At 34.6% G+C, this 17,433-nt stretch overlaps 2 protein-coding genes across 2 annotated transcripts; one reads left to right on the top strand and one right to left on the bottom strand.

The window, feature by feature from the left end:
• Positions 1 to 184: 184 nt before the first annotated feature.
• On the top strand, positions 185 to 12,864 carry LOC137390637 (katanin p60 ATPase-containing subunit A-like 2). The gene is made up of 15 exons (XM_068076965.1): positions 185 to 244; positions 418 to 488; positions 839 to 1,005; positions 2,002 to 2,198; positions 2,392 to 2,500; positions 4,070 to 4,077; positions 4,172 to 4,222; positions 4,831 to 4,980; positions 5,369 to 5,467; positions 7,336 to 7,518; positions 8,244 to 8,338; positions 9,576 to 9,683; positions 9,842 to 10,010; positions 10,449 to 10,551; positions 12,169 to 12,864. The coding sequence occupies exons 1-15, from the start codon at positions 191 to 193 to the stop codon at positions 12,300 to 12,302; spliced, it is 1,698 nt and encodes a 565-aa protein (XP_067933066.1). The 5' UTR covers positions 185 to 190; the 3' UTR covers positions 12,303 to 12,864.
• A 192-nt stretch (positions 12,865 to 13,056) lies between these two features.
• On the bottom strand, positions 13,057 to 17,010 carry LOC137402699 (radial spoke head 14 homolog). Its single transcript, XM_068089208.1, has 7 exons — positions 16,941 to 17,010; positions 16,680 to 16,779; positions 16,121 to 16,313; positions 15,446 to 15,806; positions 14,293 to 14,409; positions 13,439 to 13,616; positions 13,057 to 13,190 (listed from the first exon to the last, which is right to left on the bottom strand). Exons 2-7 carry the CDS (start codon positions 16,773 to 16,775, stop codon positions 13,107 to 13,109), a joined length of 1,029 nt encoding a protein of 342 aa, XP_067945309.1. The 5' UTR covers positions 16,776 to 16,779; positions 16,941 to 17,010; the 3' UTR covers positions 13,057 to 13,106.
• Between the last annotated feature and the right edge of the window lie 423 nt (positions 17,011 to 17,433).

Below are 17,433 nucleotides of genomic sequence, written 5' to 3'. Positions count from 1 at the left end.
ATGCCAGCCGTTACTGATTGCAGGATCAGAGGCAATTTAAGCGACAAATTTTGTGTCTTTGTTGCCTCCCAACGACAAAAAGTGCTACTAGAAGCGGAATGCAACACATTACACTACACACATTATGTTACATGGAGTAACTACTAAAATGCAATTGTATTTTTGATTGAGAAAATATATAAACGTGAAAATGTCAGATATGAGTTACCAGATGATCAGGTCTGCCAATCAGGCTCGAGAGGCAGTAAGTAGCCAAGAACTATTGTGGTAGGTCTGGAGGAGAGGAAGCGGTCGTGTGAACGACTAGCGAATCTAATAACTTCTCCAGGCATACTTCCAGTAAGCAAAGTGCATTTTATCATTTTTTATTGCCAATATGATTTTATAGTTATATTATATGAGCAAGTTATGTTTCAGGATGAACAGAGAAACGAGCAGAGACGAAGGAGCCTCTTGGTACTAGTCATGCACTATCTTAGTGAACAAGGGTGTGTACCATACAAGCATAAGTTTTTGTTTATCTTGCCTTTGAATTACTTTATAAAAAGTTGTTGATAGATATAAGTTCAACATGCATGATTGCTTATATACAATTTAGGCTAACTTGCCAATTTTGTAATCTCTTTTAATTTTAATGACCAACTGTAGTTAGAATAATGTTCAAACTGGCAAATTTCTTTAAAACAAAACAAAAATGATTAAAACTGATATCGTGATTTTAATAACATTCAAGGTGTACTCTTTGCAGGTGCACTTTGAATTTTAAAGTGCACTTGTTAAGGGTGCACCTAGCAGAACCATAAGAGAATCAAATGCTATGAAGAATTATTTGTTGCAGATATGTGGAGTCAGCCAACATTCTTAGTAAAGAAACTAACTTGGATATGGCCAAGTATGATGTGTGTGACAACATCGATTTGGAAACTGTCATTATGGAATATGAATCATATTATTATGTTAGATACCAAAAATATCCAAAAATAATAAAGAAACTTACAGAAAGTGGTAAGTTGCTTTATTTAGCACAATTAATTTTGTAATTTTATATACTTTTAGCTATAGAAAATGGTGATTTATACATTTCTATTTTTGTAATAGCCTAAATATGAAATAAGAAAAAAGTAATGTTGGAGTTACACAATCATTTTCACTGTTGTGAAAAGGAAACACCAAGGGCATGCCAAAAGCTTTTTTGTTGATGATAGGTTATGTAACTAGTGTGAAAGAGTATATCTAATTCATCATCAAGTTATTTGTTTTCAAACAGTTTAGTGAAGTTGATTTTTTATGTTGCTATATGAGTTTGTAGCCTGGGCTTTTACTCTGAGCCGTACAGGGAGTATGTGCTACAGCATGCAACCATCGCTGGGTCACTCTGTATTGTTTTTTTCATTCAGAGCTAAATAATTGTTATTTTAGAAACTGTATCTTCAGTAAGATGCCCCATTTTATTATCAATAATTAGTATAGTATCTTTGTAAAATTTAAAAAGATGTAATATGGTGTTTTATTTGTGTTTTGAATAAATTTTTACGAGCCTTCACTTTTAGTTTTAGATGCCAATTTGATGAGTCAGGTTTTAAATTATCAACGTTACACTCATAAATAGTCGAGGATTCTGGTTATTGATGGTCTCTATATTACTCCAATGAAACTGCGGAAGCTTTTATTCCTAATAGACTTTTTTCGACGGGGTAATAGTATTTTTAACAGTTGAACAGTTCGGTAGTGTCACCGAGTCTACTCTATGTAATAATAATGTTTTTTTACATTATTATGTGAAAGAACTAAAATGTTCTTTTACATAATAATGTAAAAGAATAATTTAGTTTTGCTGAGATTCCATTGGAACAATGTTTAAAATTGTGTTTACATGTGTAATGTAGCGTATTAAAAAAGCTTTGACATCAACACTTTCAGTGCTGGGCTCTTCAATTGAAGTGTTGGACTGCTTACCATGAGCATGCAGACTATTATTAGATTTGTGCTTGTTATTTGCAGGTCGCAACACCAGCGGTCAGAGAAAGGGTGCTAATGCAACTAGTATTAAAGCCAAACCATTAACAACTGCGGTAGGACGAAGCCACAGCACTCCAACACTTCCCAGAATTCCCGCTCAGAGGCCAACCAGTCCCAGCAGCGGTCGACCTCGGTCTAGACAAGGAGCCTCATCATCTGGCAAAAAAGAAGGAAGACAGGTAAAGGGAGCTGGTGAAATAGTTTTTTTCTATAGATTTTTCATTTTTTATGTTACGCTGGCATGGTAGGTCATGTCCATATGAAAATTTGAATGCTAATGTAGGTTTATTTGATATTGTCATATCCAAACATCAAAACAGTGATGACATGTGAGAGTACAAAACAATCCGGATCTTACTGCTTGTATTTTAGCAGTCAAATGAAGATGACCTGTTAAATGGACTGATGATTCAAGGAAGTAATCAGGTGACTGATGCCAAGAAAGCTGTAAAGCCTAAGGTATTCTTATACTTTACCATCAGTTGAGGTGATACATTGATATATTTAGGTATAGTAGTTGATAACATCACTTATTGATATATATTGAGGTATAGTAGTTGGTAACATCACTTAGTAATATATATTGAGGTATCGTGGCTGCTGATGTCACTTATTGATATATAATGAAGTATAGTGGTTGGTAACTTCACTTATTTATGTATATTGAGGTATAGTGGTTGGTAACCTCACTCATTGATGTATATTGAGGTATAGTGGTTGGTAACCTCACTCATTGATGTATATTGAGGCATAGTGGTTGGTAACATCACTTATTGATATATATTGAGGTATAGTAGTTGGTAACATCACTTATTGATGTATATTGAGGTATAGTGGTTGGTAGCATCACTTATTGATGTATATTGAGGTATAGTGGTTGGTAACCTCACTCATTGATGTATATTGAGGTATAGTGGTTGGTAACATCACTTATTGATGTATATTGAGGTATAGTGGTTAGTAACCTCACTTATTGATGTATCTTGAGGTATAGTGGTTGGTAACTTCACTTATTGATGTATATTGAGGTATAGTGGTTGGTAACTTCACTTATTGATGTATATTGAGGTATAGTAGTTGGTAACTTCACTCATTTATGTATATTGAGGTATAGTAGTTGGTAACATCACTTATCGATGTATATTGAGGTATAGTGGTTGATAACTTCACTTATTGATGTATATTGAGGTATAGTGGTTGGTAACTTCACTTATTTATGTATATTGAGGTATAGTGGTTGGTAACTTCACTTATTGATGTATATTGAGGTATAGTAGTTGGTAACTTCACTCATTTATGTATATTGAGGTATAGTAGTTGGTAACATCACTTATTGATGTATATTGAGGTATAGTGGTTGGTAACTTCACTTATTGATGTATATTGAGGTATAGTAGTTGGTAACTTCACTCATTTATGTATATTGAGGTATAGTGGTTGGTAACATCACTTATTGATGTATATTGAGGTATAGTAGTTGGTAACATCACTTATTGATGTATATTGAGGTATAGTGGTTGGTAACTTCACTTATTGATGTATATTAAGGTATAGTAGTTGGTAACTTCACTCATTTATGTATATTGAGGTATAGTAGTTGGTAACATCACTTATTGATGTATATTGAGGTATAGTGGTTGGTAACTTCACTTATTGATGTATATTGAGGTATAGTGGTTGGTAACTTCACTTATTGATGTATATTGAGGTATAGTGGTTGGTAACATCACTTATTGATATATATTGAGGTGTAGTGGTTGGTAACCTCACTTATTGATGTATATTGAGATATAGTGGTTGGTAACATCACTTATTGATGTATATTGAGGTATAGTGGTTGATAACTTCACCTATTGATGTATATTGAGGTATAGTGGTTGGTAACCTCACTTATTGATGTATATTGAGGTGTAGTGGTTGGTAACTCCACTTATTAATATATATATTGAGGTATAGTGGTTGATAACCTCACTCATTGATGTATATTGAGGTATAGTAGTTGGTATAGAGCATTCAGGAACTGAATCTTTTATATCACAATTCCTTTTAGGTATTAAGGTATTCACATAATCCTCTGTCCTTTTAAACTCTCAACTTGATGTGATGCTCATGAGGCTGAGTCTCATGAAACTCTGCGAAATAATGTTGTTAGGTTGGGGCTTGCAGGAGTCTGCGGGAGAAATTCCTTAACTCTGATAGGAAGGTTCTCACTCTATCTACATAGTGTATATATTTCTCAAAGTTGGTCGTATATATGTCGTTGCAGCTATAGCAATTAAAATCTTTGAATAAAGAATCTGTAAAGGAGCAGATTTAATATCGGTCCTCGCGATGACCAGTCAGACACCTTACTAACTAAACCTCGCCAGCTTGATAGATTCGTTAGGCGCAATGTATGTCGCTATATTGGGGCAAATAGGCTACTGCTTCGGTCACGAAGCAAAGTGATGGCTTAATGTCATAAGGGTAGCTCTTTTTAGTAATCTTACTCAAATTATCCATTGGCATTGTGCCAGGCTAATAGCAAGTGGCAAGCAACTCTCATTGTTTATAAGCTGATTTTTAATACCTGGGCAACACCGGGTAGCACAGCTAGTTATTAATATAAGTTTATGATGGAAAAACTTGACACTGTGTCACATTGCTTTGCTTAGACTAACACGGGAAACAGGTCAATATTGTGAATACTGGCTATGATATCATTTTTATCAGTGTTGTTTTCGTGCAGTCATCATACTACCTGACTAACAGCAGTGGTAATGCTATATTTTATTACGCCTATTAGTATTATTTGCATGTTGTTTCTGATAGGCTGGTCAAATCATAGACTTTCGTTCTATGATTAATGAGAGCACACGACTAAATGTAGAAGAGGGGCAAGATGATCGACTGCTCAAACCTCTGGGAGGTTATTTAGGCTATAGCAATGAATGGAGAGAGCTTGCTCAAGTCATTTCAAGGGTGAGTAAGATATTAACATACAAATCTCGATCTCGTGGTTGATTCGATGTTCAGTTGTGGCTCACAACTTTCTCAACACCACATCGTTTTCCTCGTCTCATTGCACTACACTCATTTTTCTATCAAAGTTCATGAGTTATTATCTTAATGTAGAACTATATATTTTTTAATATGGTAGCTGATATATATGGAATCATGTAACTATTTATAGATACTAAAAATTATAGACAAAACATCATTATCATTGTCATTAATTAATTACTTGTCTTGCACCCTATCTTGTGTATTGTTGCAGCCTCTAGCATTTGGATTAAGTTGACACGCAGGCTTTATATGACTCTTCTAGTAAAGACAACAATTGACATATATTTATTGTGATGTATTACAGGATATATTCTCCAGTGACCCAAATGTGAGGTGGGATGACATTATTGGTCTAGACAATGCTAAGAGAATAATGAAAGAAGCTGTAGTCTATCCAATCAAGGTAAGATTTTCCCTTGTCTCATATCTAAGGCTGCGGTTCTCTAACAGCAAGATAAGAGGCCTTTTATTACACATCAACTTGAGCGTGTTTCATAGTATGTATGTATAACCTTTTATCGACATTAGTAATCAGCAACAAAATGTTAATTTTTGTTATATAAAAAAAGATAAATAAAAAGACAGAAATCAGGAATTATTGAGTGAGCTGAACAAAAGATTGTTTAATGTTGGTTATCCAATAATATTGTGAAGGAGTCGGGATAGTGGTTGTAGGTTTATGTAACAGAAAGTTTATAAACCAAAACAATGATGATGGATGTAGTATGTTGGTGCCACAGAATTACAAACGATGTTTGAAAGGATAAATACAAGTATTCTGGGTACAGTTTATACAAGATTTTAAAACTTGTAACACAAATGCAGATATGAGCAAGTTTGGGATAAGGCAAATTTTCAAAGATTTTGTGATGTGATTAATGGAAATTTGGTGAGCTGGAATATGTGATCGGTAGTACACAAGTCTTAGTATAAACTAGCGGAATGTTCGGCGTTGCACGGGTATTAAAAATCAGCTTATAAACAGGGTCAGGTAATGTAGTTGCCTGCCACTTGTCATTAGCTTGGCACATTGCCAATGGCTAATTTGAGTAAGCTAGACTTATTAGTAAGCTTAACTTATGGTTTATTAGTAAGCTTAACTTACTAATAAAAGCCATAAGAGCAAGCATCAAATGGCGTTGCGCCATAACTGAGAGCGGTGGTATGCGTATTTTTACCCACAAAACGACATATATTGCCCAATGAAACCATTGATCTTGCATAGCTCAACGGTTAGCATATCGTCTGAGAAGTTGGAGGTTCCGAGATCAAATCTTCTGAGATATAGATTCTTCATTCCAAGATTTTGATAGCTATATCTGTACACACAGAATCACACACAAACTTTGAGATTTATATATATATATACATAGATTTAGAGTGAGGTTGTACGGATTTTAAGGTTGTACATGCATGTTCTTTTTGTTGATGCTCCTGCACAACAGTTCTTTTAAAGACTGATTTACCTTTTACAGTAAGAATTTAATTCTATCCAACTATATGTGTACTTTACTCTTACTCACTACAGTGTTGTGTTCTTTTGGGCATCTTATGTTTTATGCAACCGAGTCACTCGCACAACATTTAAGTCCGAAAACATGTTTATATGGTTTTATTCTAAGCATCGCTCTAGTGAATAAATAACAGAGCGTGTATCTGTAAGCCCAAGTGCTCGAGGTTAATACTAGCGGTATTGTGAGGGCTCAAGAGGCAAGACTGCTTCTATGAAGTGCTTGAGTCAAGTGTAATTGTACACTAGTCAAAACACTCATCATTCAGTATAAATATAGTTAATATGTAATCACAGGCTGTTATGGTTACTTTAATAAATCAGGAGTTAGGACTTTTATGTGTATTACGATGATGCTTTCTGTAAACTGTGCAAGAGCAGATATGGCTGATCGATTTTTGCAATTTAAATATTTCTTAATAACAACACCACACTTTTTATATCCTCCGAGCAGCTGCGTAATTCATAGCTCCCTTGCTACCTTGTATTTACTTTTGCAGTTAAAACAATAGATATTGTGCGTTTCAAAGATATGAAACCTGCACCATTGTAATATTGTAAAAAATATGTTTCTGATATTCAGTTTTATTGCTAAGTTTTACTAAGAAGCTCAATATCATGTATAGTTTATTCCAAGAAGTTTAATAAAGCACCTGTCAATAGACGAAAGCACCTGTCAGGTGTGTCAAGTTGGAGAATGGTTTGTATTTTGTTTCAAGCTCTGACTCACTCTAACAGGTCAAGTCTACTGTGTGTTGCAGTATCCACAGCTCTTCACTGGAATTCTTTCCCCTTGGAAGGGTCTTTTACTTTACGGCCCACCAGGCACCGGAAAAACTCTGTTGGCTAAGGCAGTTGCCACCGAGTGCAATACAACATTTTTCAACATATCTGCTTCGTCCATAGTGAGCAAGTGGAGAGGAGACTCGGAAAAGCTAGTGCGGGTGTGTGTGATATGTCCTGCTCGATTTAACACTTGCCTCAAGAACACTGGTATCATTGGGAAAATTACATGAAAATCTTTTACCACTTTATTTTTGCAAATATTTTTTAATGTAGAGTCTACAGTGCTTAGAGTTGGTTGGCATGGTGACCAACATTGGGTGCTGTCTTATAGTGCTAAGGGTTTTGGCGCCAGAGGGTTGTAGAGTGACTGCTTTCTTAGCACCACCTTGACTGAGGGGTGATGGTCATGTAGTTTAATACACGAAGGGGCTAATCACCTCACTATGGCAGCTTCTTATAGAAATGTTGTGTATTAAAAAGCTAAATTTGTGATGTTCGGTTAAAACTCTCAACCCAACAAAAATTGTTTTCACTATATTATAATTGGATTTAATTGTACTTTTCTAAATTTTAACTGAAAAAGGTTTAACAGGTGCATATGTTCTACGCATTATGTGACTGAATAATTCTGCATCTATAGTGCAGTGAATCAATACATAGGAGACCATTTTTTTAGTTTACCATTGTTATTGGTATTATTGTGTATTATTAGTACCGCTATCATTGTTATTGGCAGCTAGTAATAGTTTTCCTTTATAGTTTTCAAGAGTAAAATCACACAGCCATACTATACCATTAGTTTTTATGCTCTTTTGTTGGTCGATATATACAGTATTGAATGCTTAAAACTGAGGAGGCCTTAGTCCATGTTTTACTCTGATAGGTTTTATTTGAACTGGCCCGGTTTCACGCACCTTCAACCATTTTTCTGGATGAGCTCGAGTCCCTTATGAGTCAGAGAGGCTCCGGAGGAGGAACGTAAGTTTATCTCATGTGTTTTTATTTCAGTTTTTTGAGTTGAGGTTTTGTCCCTTCTAATCTTGTCAATCAACCTTGTATGTGTTGTCACAGCTACCCACATCAACTGGTGGATTATTGTGTACACTACATAATGATTCCATCTCATATTTCTTTGATAAAGAATACCTGAATAAACCATGTTTTACATTACTTGTTTTTCTGGGTAGTAAAGGTCAAAGTTTAAAATTTGTGTCTTTTATTCTATTGCTGCTAAAGCTGCCGGCAAACATTAATAGTATCGCTACCGTGAGAATGATTACATCAGCATTTGGTTTTCAAGTTGCTAACCCGTGTTTGTGATTTTAGTTGTGAATTAGATGCTTAGCTGAAATATCACTCATTTTAAATACGAATAAATCCAGAAATAATTGTCCAATAAGTTTTTTGATAAAAAACCCGAAGTTTAGATGCTGTTACTCTCATATGCTCACATGTAGAGGGCGCACATAGGTTAGTACTTCATATCTCACTGCATCTTTTGTTAAGGGTTAATTTTCAGAGATATACAATCAAATCTTACAAGCAAAGTTAAACTAATTCAATATTTGCTTCATTTGTCAAATGTGCTGTGTGTTTGAGCATATTTTAGTAGCAGAATTTATTGAGTTTTGTTCAATTTGTTCTAGGGTACAAAAAAATTGATAAATATGCAATTAAGTTACATATAGTAATAAAACAAATGCATTGTGTAAAAACATTTAAAAAATGAAACCTAAAAACCTAACTTAAATGACTAAATAAATAAAGCACTAAACTGTAAAAAAAAATGTTTAGTGTTACTTTATCTTAGAGTAACAGAAATAGAAAGGTAGGCTTGACAATGCGTAGGTTCTATAAAGTGTGACATGAAAATAACTTACTCTAACTTACACGAGATATTGTGTAATTAATATTATATTGTAGTTAATTATAAGTGTATTATTTAAATGATGTTTGTTTAGATATTTGTTATAATTTTGATGTTTTGTTTTCATTGTTGCTGGCCTTTTTACTTACACTTATAAAATTATAGATTATCGAATTGCTATTGTAGAATTAGCAAGAAATTTTAATCAGCACAGCATATATTAGAATTGTTTTGTACGTCAAGACAATTATCTGCTCAAAAAATTAATTCTTTTGCTGATAAATTTGTTTGTAGAAGTGATCATAAATTGAGGTTTAACTGTAGTTGTTGCAATTTCAAATATTTTAGTGAGCACGAAGGCAGTCGACGCATGAAGACAGAATTGCTCGTGCAGATGGACGGGCTCGCTAAAACTGATGACCTTGTGTTTTTATTGGCTGCTTCCAACTTACCTTGGTAAGTGCTGGCATATGGATACTAAGTTCTTGCCGATGGAGCATCATCTTTATGTTTGTACATTGCATGCAAACCCTCATTAGCGTAAGTTCTATGTGGTACCAGCTGGCAGCCTTTTGTTGTCTTCTGGCCGCTATACCCCTTATATGTTTGCATAGGGAGCTGGATCACGCTATGCTGCGTAGATTGGAGAAACGTATATTAGTAGACTTGCCTACAGTAGAAGCTCGTGAGGCTATGTTCAAGCATCACTTGCCAGAGTTGATAACTCCTGAGTCACATGGTCTCGAGTTAACCGCTGATGTTGACTATTCATCCCTAGCTGCGGTTGGTTTATTTCTTTATGTGTTATATATTTGTTTTAGTTCTCCTTATGCTAACTCTTTTGCATATTTTTTGTTTTAATTTATTATAAAAAGATTTCAGCACATTTATTTGATGCTAACAGCTGCGTTAAAAATTAACTAAATGCATCGTAGAATGTTGGATCGTACAAAGGAACCTGTTAGGAAAGTTAAAGGTAGAGGTAGAAAAAATATGAAAAGTTTAGAAAATCTTACAGACTAACGCTAACAATGACAGAAATGAAATAAACCAATACCAAAAAAGATTAGCGCAACAATCTGGACTTTAGCATCAGGAAGTAGAGAGAATATATTATAGCAAATGCTTGATAGCCTGTCATCCAAAGGAATATATCTCGACCCAATTTATTTATGATATAAAAAGCCAACTGATTTATTAGGATTTCTGTTCATATTCTAGGAGACAAACGGATATTCTGGTTCAGACATAAGGTTGGTGGCAAAGGAGGCTGCCATGAGACCAGTCAGAAAAGTATTTGAAGTATTGGAACATCTAACTGAAGGTTGGTGGAGTCACAGCTCTATCATTCTACTCGAGGGATCTTTATATGTTCAATTCACAGACTGTCAAGAAAGCGTTACTGTTTGTGAAATATTTTATATAAAGTATAAGTTGGTGGAACACTCTGTGACTAGAAAACTATTAAAATAGCCGGATTGTTCAAGAGCAAAACCAGGTGGATTTGGAGCAAACTGACTTGGTGTTTTAATGTTTTACTATATATCTTTAAAAACTGGCTCAAAACTGCAAACGAAAAGATGTAAACAAAAGATGCAGTGAAATATAAGAAATAATAATAATACTGTAGTGGCTCATAGGAAGTTTAGGATGGAGTCCAACTGATTGTCTGGTTAATAATAGTTTATCAAATCATAAACCATTGAGCCGTAAAAAGTGTAAACAAACACATGGAGATTAATAACACAATAAACATGAAAGTATTCAGCAAGAAAAACTATTAATACGCGTGTGTATATAGAATTGATTAAAATGATGGTAAGCCGCAGTACAATTAAAACATCAAACACATTTATAAATTCGTGAAAAATCTATCAGGCAAACAATAAAATGAAATATGAATGATATAATATATTATAAAAACATACCTCTTAGGCCTATTCCCAATTGAACCAGTAATCTTGATATGATTGCAGAAGATTATATATTGTAATATGATGACGTGTTGCGTACGCATAAAATGATTGAAGTCACGATGTACGCAAATAGTCAATAGTGTAATCAAAATTGACTGCATGGTTCGGTAAGGTGTCTGGCAGGGTTACTGGACAATAAATGAATTTTCTGGTTCTTATGCTTGATTTTATACAAAACTAACAAAAAAATGTTTGTATGTTGAAATGTTGATACGATAGGTATAGATCTCTGGTTTACACCTGAGATCTATAAAAAAGTACTGTCTTTAGATAAATACACAGAATGAATCAATGCTGCTAAGTTTCACAAGGTGTTTTTCCTTGTTTACTGGTTAATTGCGCTACACTATACTAGAAATATGCTGCTAGAATACTGTGGTCAATGCAACAGCAACTGATTTCATTTTTACAAGGTGAGTCATGATGACCCACGTTAGAGGCAATAAATTGGGCTCACTACAAATACACATAAACAATGTCTATGTGGACCTTTTGTGAATTATAGCACAATCATTTGAATCGATACCGTTCTTCTGTATATTGTCTGCATTACCTGCAAAAACTCCTATTAACATTCACCAATGTCAGCAGTTCTGGGAGTTATGCAACCACAAGTGTAGACAACTCCGGGATGAACCAAATTCAGACTGCTTTGTTTAATGAAAATGAGTTTGCTTTCATTCCTTTATTTTAACAGCTCCAGCTCTGACATTTTTTATCTACACTTAATTAGTCATAGGTTCTTCTAAACCTGCATAGAAAGTTGCTCAATCAGTCTGTTATATTCAGGTGCGCAACAAAGCCAAGTGGTATTGCATTTCGTGACACTCTCTGTCGAAGCCACCTAGACAATTTTCTCCAGAGTATTTGTGATAGACTACTGTTATACACTAACAACAGAGAGGTGATAGGCAACTGTTATATACATACTAACAACAATTAATGTGCTATTTGTATGTCTGCAGCGGAAGATCCACACATAAAATTGGACCCTGTGACAACAAGCGATGTGAAGACAGCGATAGCTCATACCAAGCCTTCTGCTCGACTTCTCACCGAAAAATACAAAAGATGGCAGCAGGAATATGAGTCTGTGTGAGATGCCCTTGATCTCTCTCTTAAACCTCCCTATGTACATAGCCAATTAATTTTTCATGATTTCTAGTATCACAAGTGCAATATGCCATTCCAGCTGATTGGTTACTCGTATAGAGATATTTAGATGGATTAGATCTCTTCCTTCAATGCAGACCTAAGGAGTCTATGATTTGTCATCAACATAGAGGTAAAACATATTTGCCTTCCATTCATAAGCAAATCTACACAGTATTTTCTCTGAGAATAAGAATGATGCATATTGACTTCATCTCGTGTCAGCAACACTTTAAGCAGACGATTCCTGCTGATGTTAAATAATTGAGTGTGTGAAATTATTGGTTGGTGTGTTATCTCCTATGGTTGGTGTATGCAAAGCGTTTAATATTTTGAATCAACTGCTGTCTCTTGCATACGACTTTATGTGTTCAGCTGCTGCCTTATCTCTGAGGCATCATTTTTTCTAATATGCAAATTATGATTTTGTTATTGTTTTTGGGCTGTTTTCATTGCTCTCTGTTGCATGGTGTTACCATTTGATTTGGATTTGTTGGTAGAATTTCTTCTAAGAGCACGTTTTTAGTTGTTTGCTTTTAAAGCTTTCTGTAGATAGTTTCTCAAAGCATAATTTCTATACCGTCCATTGCACTTATCACCCAGCTTATTATTAATAGCTCCTTCTGGCTGCCTTATGGTTATATTATTGCTCTTTTTTGTAGCACAGAGTTTTCATTATAAAATACTAAATATATTTTATTCCAGTATAAATAAAGCTCGATTGATAAAACAGTTAAACTATTCAGAAACCTTACGGTCTCCAAGTGATGATGTTCACAGCTATAGTAGCGTGCTTCACAACTGCAGGATTCTTGTCTGTCATCAACTCTGATATCTGCAAGGAAAGAGTGGTGTGCACAACATGAAATAATTCTTTCTTAAATATAGTTTGCTTCAAGCAGTTTCCAAAACAATATTCATCAACCTATGAACACATTTTAACAATTTGTCAAAAGGTGATCACGGCTATAGTTACCTCTGACACGCAAGAAGATTCTCAAGTTTATTTCATGAAGTCTCAAAAATTCTTGTTTTTTGTGTACGAAATTGAAAGTTTTTATTTATCTTATAAACATATGTAACCTTTTCCACATGCTGTCCAAGCCATTCTCTGCCCTCCGGTGCTTCTGACAAGCATGTGATGGCTTTCAAGGCGTTAACCTTTATTTCTGTTGACCTCTCATCGCTGAGCAGATTTACGAGTGGCTCCAGAGCTCCGCTGTTTATAGCTGTGTATTTTCCTTTAGTTGTTATAGTTATCCTACAGCCATGAGATTAGAACAAGATGATACCTAATGCTTTGCTCAGCCTTCCAAAATACCAGGCGGAATAAAGAATGTACATGTATAGATTAATAGAATTGTAGTGGAGATAATTACCAAAATATTTGTTACGCTTTAGGAGAATGTAAAAGATTAGAACACATCAGCTTAGATAATGCCTATGCATCAGATATGCCTATGCATTATCATTCATATAATGTGGTTACCCAGTGGTTTTACCCTTTTTAATTGATTTCTATTTTTGCTATCTAAAATACAAAGCTAAGGCAAGTGAGAGAAACTAACAGATTGTAAAAATATCCATAGAAGGGTAGAAACATAATATTGATCCGACTCTCATAACTCTAGTACATAAATATTGTTGGTAAATTACACTGTTCTGCGTCTTTCTGCTAACACTAACGCTATAAAAAGCTGGAAACTACAGAGCTTACTTGTTCGTATCAGTAGTCAAGTTTTTGTTGAGTAGACAATTCCAAAGTTAGTTACAAACTTGCTTCATAGTTATATTTTTGCAACACCAGTTGCAAGTCTACTGATCTAATCTTACAAGTATGCCTTTAAATTGGTGTAGTACAAGTTTCACATATCCAAGACCCCTTTTCCTAACCGTCAGACTGACAAACTGGAAGAGACATGATGTCGTACGCTTACATCATAAGTGCTCCGGCAGCGTTAGCTCTAACTGTTACATCCTCATCTTCAAGCAGTTTTACCAAGTGAGGCACTGTGCCAACTTCAACGGCTTTATTTTTTCCAGCTAGTGGTACACTGTAATATATTTGAATATGTTTCAATGCCAGTTAGAGCAAGTTTACAATCATCTCTCTATTCGATATTCTAACAGCCTTTACTTGCATATCATCTATAAAATTTGGAAATACAAATACCAATTCATGTTTGATACATTATGCAGCAAAGGCTACATATTTTTAATAAGAATCTTTATCACCTTGTACATCATAAAAGCTCTTTTGTAACCCAAGCTTTATGCAACTTTCAGTAATGTATTTTCAGCTGTCTATATGATTCTATTAAAATTGTATTGTATATCGATTTATATGGCCATCACAAGAATGAACATAAAGCACATCAGATCTCATATTATTACCATATTACATATCATAAATCGTTTGCTATAAATGCCATTGCTCTATAAAGAGTCACAGACTAGCCATACAAATCAAAGGTAGACTACGCGCATCTACCTGCAATAACACGAGATTTTGTTCAACTATTTATTCAATAGCTTGGTTTATAAATACCAGAGCACTCACCTGTGCAGTCTTGTCAGGTTACAAACACTTGCGTAGGATTCATGAATATGCTTAAAACCCTTATACTTGTATTACTATGATACATTTTTTTACACCAAGTTTTTAAAGAATTGTAGGGAAAGCAGTAAATGCCAGCAACAAGTTAATGGATAACAAATTAATTTCAATTGGCTGTAATATATGGATAAAACTAAATCATCCTTCTACTGCTTCAAATTTATATATATTGAATCTCTTATTCATTCCTGGAATGACAGAGGGGAGAGGCACACTCAACAAGTGTACACTTGTACTACAGGCAGTTTATTTTAATCAGTATTACTGCACTGTATTCATCAGATCTCTACTGAATAGGAAAACTATTGTGGCTACAAGCCTGATGTAATATATTCTAGAGTAGCTTCTATTTATTACGTTAGACTGATTCAAAGTGTTCTTTAGCTTTACAAGATATTTTTAAATACCATTTAAAAAAAAACTCTAGTTCTTTTTCTTAAATAGAAACGAGTCCCTGATATTGAATAACTTGCCTCAGATCCATAATATTTCTGGCAGCTCGTCCTTTGATGTCAACATTAGTGTGCACAAGAAGAGCAGTCAGTGTCTCCATGCCTTCAGTAGCTAGAGCATCTGTTGTATCTATAGCCATGCAGAAATGTAGCTCGTCAAGAATGAGTATTTTTATTTCATCGAGCTCGTCTGGAAGCTTTGTCACAAGTTTAGGCACAAGTTTGCTTTGAACGAGACCCTCGGCTCCAAGAGGGGTTTCACTGACCATCTTGAGGGTTCTGTGAGCATTTCTCCTTACGATATCTTCTTTGTCATCCCATAAGTTAGACACAGGAATGAGAATGCCTTGATCCAAAAATACGTCTCTCCCAATTGCATGCTCTACAAAAAAATGGATATGTAAATTATTTTATAATACAATGCCTGGACCAGTTTACACAAAAAGCTTATGATCTCTAACAATTTATGTTAAGTAAAATCTTTTATTAAACTGATACAAACAGACAAAAAGCCAAAATCAACTTCCAGTAAAGTATACAGCTTTTGTGATAAACAAATTATAAAATTATTTAGTAGGCTCGTTAAACTCTTGGTAATGTGCAACATCTTGGTAAATTTATGTGTAGTGTACAGCTAAAACCCTTACGCGCACAACATAAGCAAGGAAAGACAACACCTAGTTCTACTACACTTACGTGCTATGATGTTGAGACATTCTAACGACTTTTCTCTGATTGTGACATCAGCATCCGACAGTAAGTTTTTCAGACTTTCTGCAATGCCTTCTCTAAGAGCTGTAGCAATGTGTTCTGGGTCATGCAGATAATCACTCAATGAACGCACAGCTCGCTGCCTCATTACCAAGTTGGCATCATTTAGTTCCTTATTCTATATGAAATGTAAACATATCCTATATAACATTATAACATTTTATACCGAATGATGCCAAAAGTGTTCTGTGAACAAATACTAATAAAACATATTTGGTTAAGTTTTGCTTATAAGCACTGTAACTATAAAAACGTTTGCAAGACATTTGAAATAAACGTTTGCAACGTTTCCCAATTAGGATTCGATGAGCATCATTGCTGTATAAAATTCTTATGCCACCAAAAACTCTTATGCTACAATTTTAAACAAAAGTATTTTTGTTGTTCAAAACTTGACTATTTAAACAGCATAAAAAGTTTTGAGCAAAACGGAAGACTAAATCAAGTGAAATATCATCAGAACAGGTTAAATCTACGTACTCACCAGGCGTGGAACTGCTCTATCTCCATATGCAAGCGGTGTTTTTGTTACATCAATGTGTGGAGGGTATTGAGGGGATATCACAGTTTGAGCTGTCATTGCGCTATATTAATAGAAAAAACCGTCCAGAGCATGTCAGATGAATGACAGTGTAACAATCAAAATAGCTTCCTGACAATAGGCTAGCAACATTGTTATAGGTAACAGCAACACTGTACAAATAAAATAATAATGTTTTTGATAGCCAAAATTTTACTAACTCACATGTATTTCCTATAGCTACACAAGTTGATGAATTTAACGAAAATTAATCTTAATTGGCAACCGTACTGAACTTCACGTTGCTATAAGAAACAAAGATGGCTTCGAAACAAATATTCAGATTGGCCAAATTTGCAAATCGCGATATGTAATTGGGCATCGTTAATTGAACATGGGCGGAGCCGACAAGTGTAAGTAAAGATAACTCCAAATTCAACCTGGTATCCGTCTGGTGATACGCATAAAAAATGAAAAGTCAACTAATTGACATTTCTTCATTTGGAAGTCAACTTATGTAACGAAGCAACCAAAGTTCAAGCCGTTTTTTCCTTCACTATAATTATATACATAGGCTCCTATAATTTCTTTATCTAATTTGTTTATGGCATCCACCACTAATGGTAACAAATCAGGCTGTGGTTTTGTGGTGGTTGCTAACAACAATGCAAAATGATAAATTTTTATCGTATGAGAAAGATATAACAACATAATAAAT

This window comes from Watersipora subatra, chromosome 1, assembly GCF_963576615.1.
Source record: "Watersipora subatra chromosome 1, tzWatSuba1.1, whole genome shotgun sequence".
Taxonomy (NCBI): domain Eukaryota; kingdom Metazoa; phylum Bryozoa; class Gymnolaemata; order Cheilostomatida; family Watersiporidae; genus Watersipora; species Watersipora subatra.
This window is presented reverse-complemented; position numbering and strand designations above follow the sequence as displayed.

Bases quoted from the DNA above. Each gene is read 5' to 3' on its own strand.
- LOC137390637 (XM_068076965.1), top strand. From the start codon at position 191: ATGTCAGATATGAGTTACCAGATGATCAGGTCTGCCAATCAGGCTCGA. The intron at 4,223-4,830 runs GTTCTCACTCTA...TGTTTCTGATAG, and splicing joins TCCTTAACTCTGATAGGAAG to GCTGGTCAAATCATAGACTT. The intron at 9,684-9,841 runs GTAAGTGCTGGC...ATGTTTGCATAG, and splicing joins GCTGCTTCCAACTTACCTTG to GGAGCTGGATCACGCTATGC.
- LOC137402699 (XM_068089208.1), bottom strand. From the start codon at position 16,775: ATGACAGCTCAAACTGTGATATCCCCTCAATACCCTCCACACATTGAT. The intron at 16,314-16,679 runs GTGAGTACGTAG...CATTTCATATAG, and splicing joins ATAGAGCAGTTCCACGCCTG to AATAAGGAACTAAATGATGC. The intron at 13,191-13,438 runs GTTACATATGTT...CTTTCCTTGCAG, and splicing joins TTGGACAGCATGTGGAAAAG to ATATCAGAGTTGATGACAGA.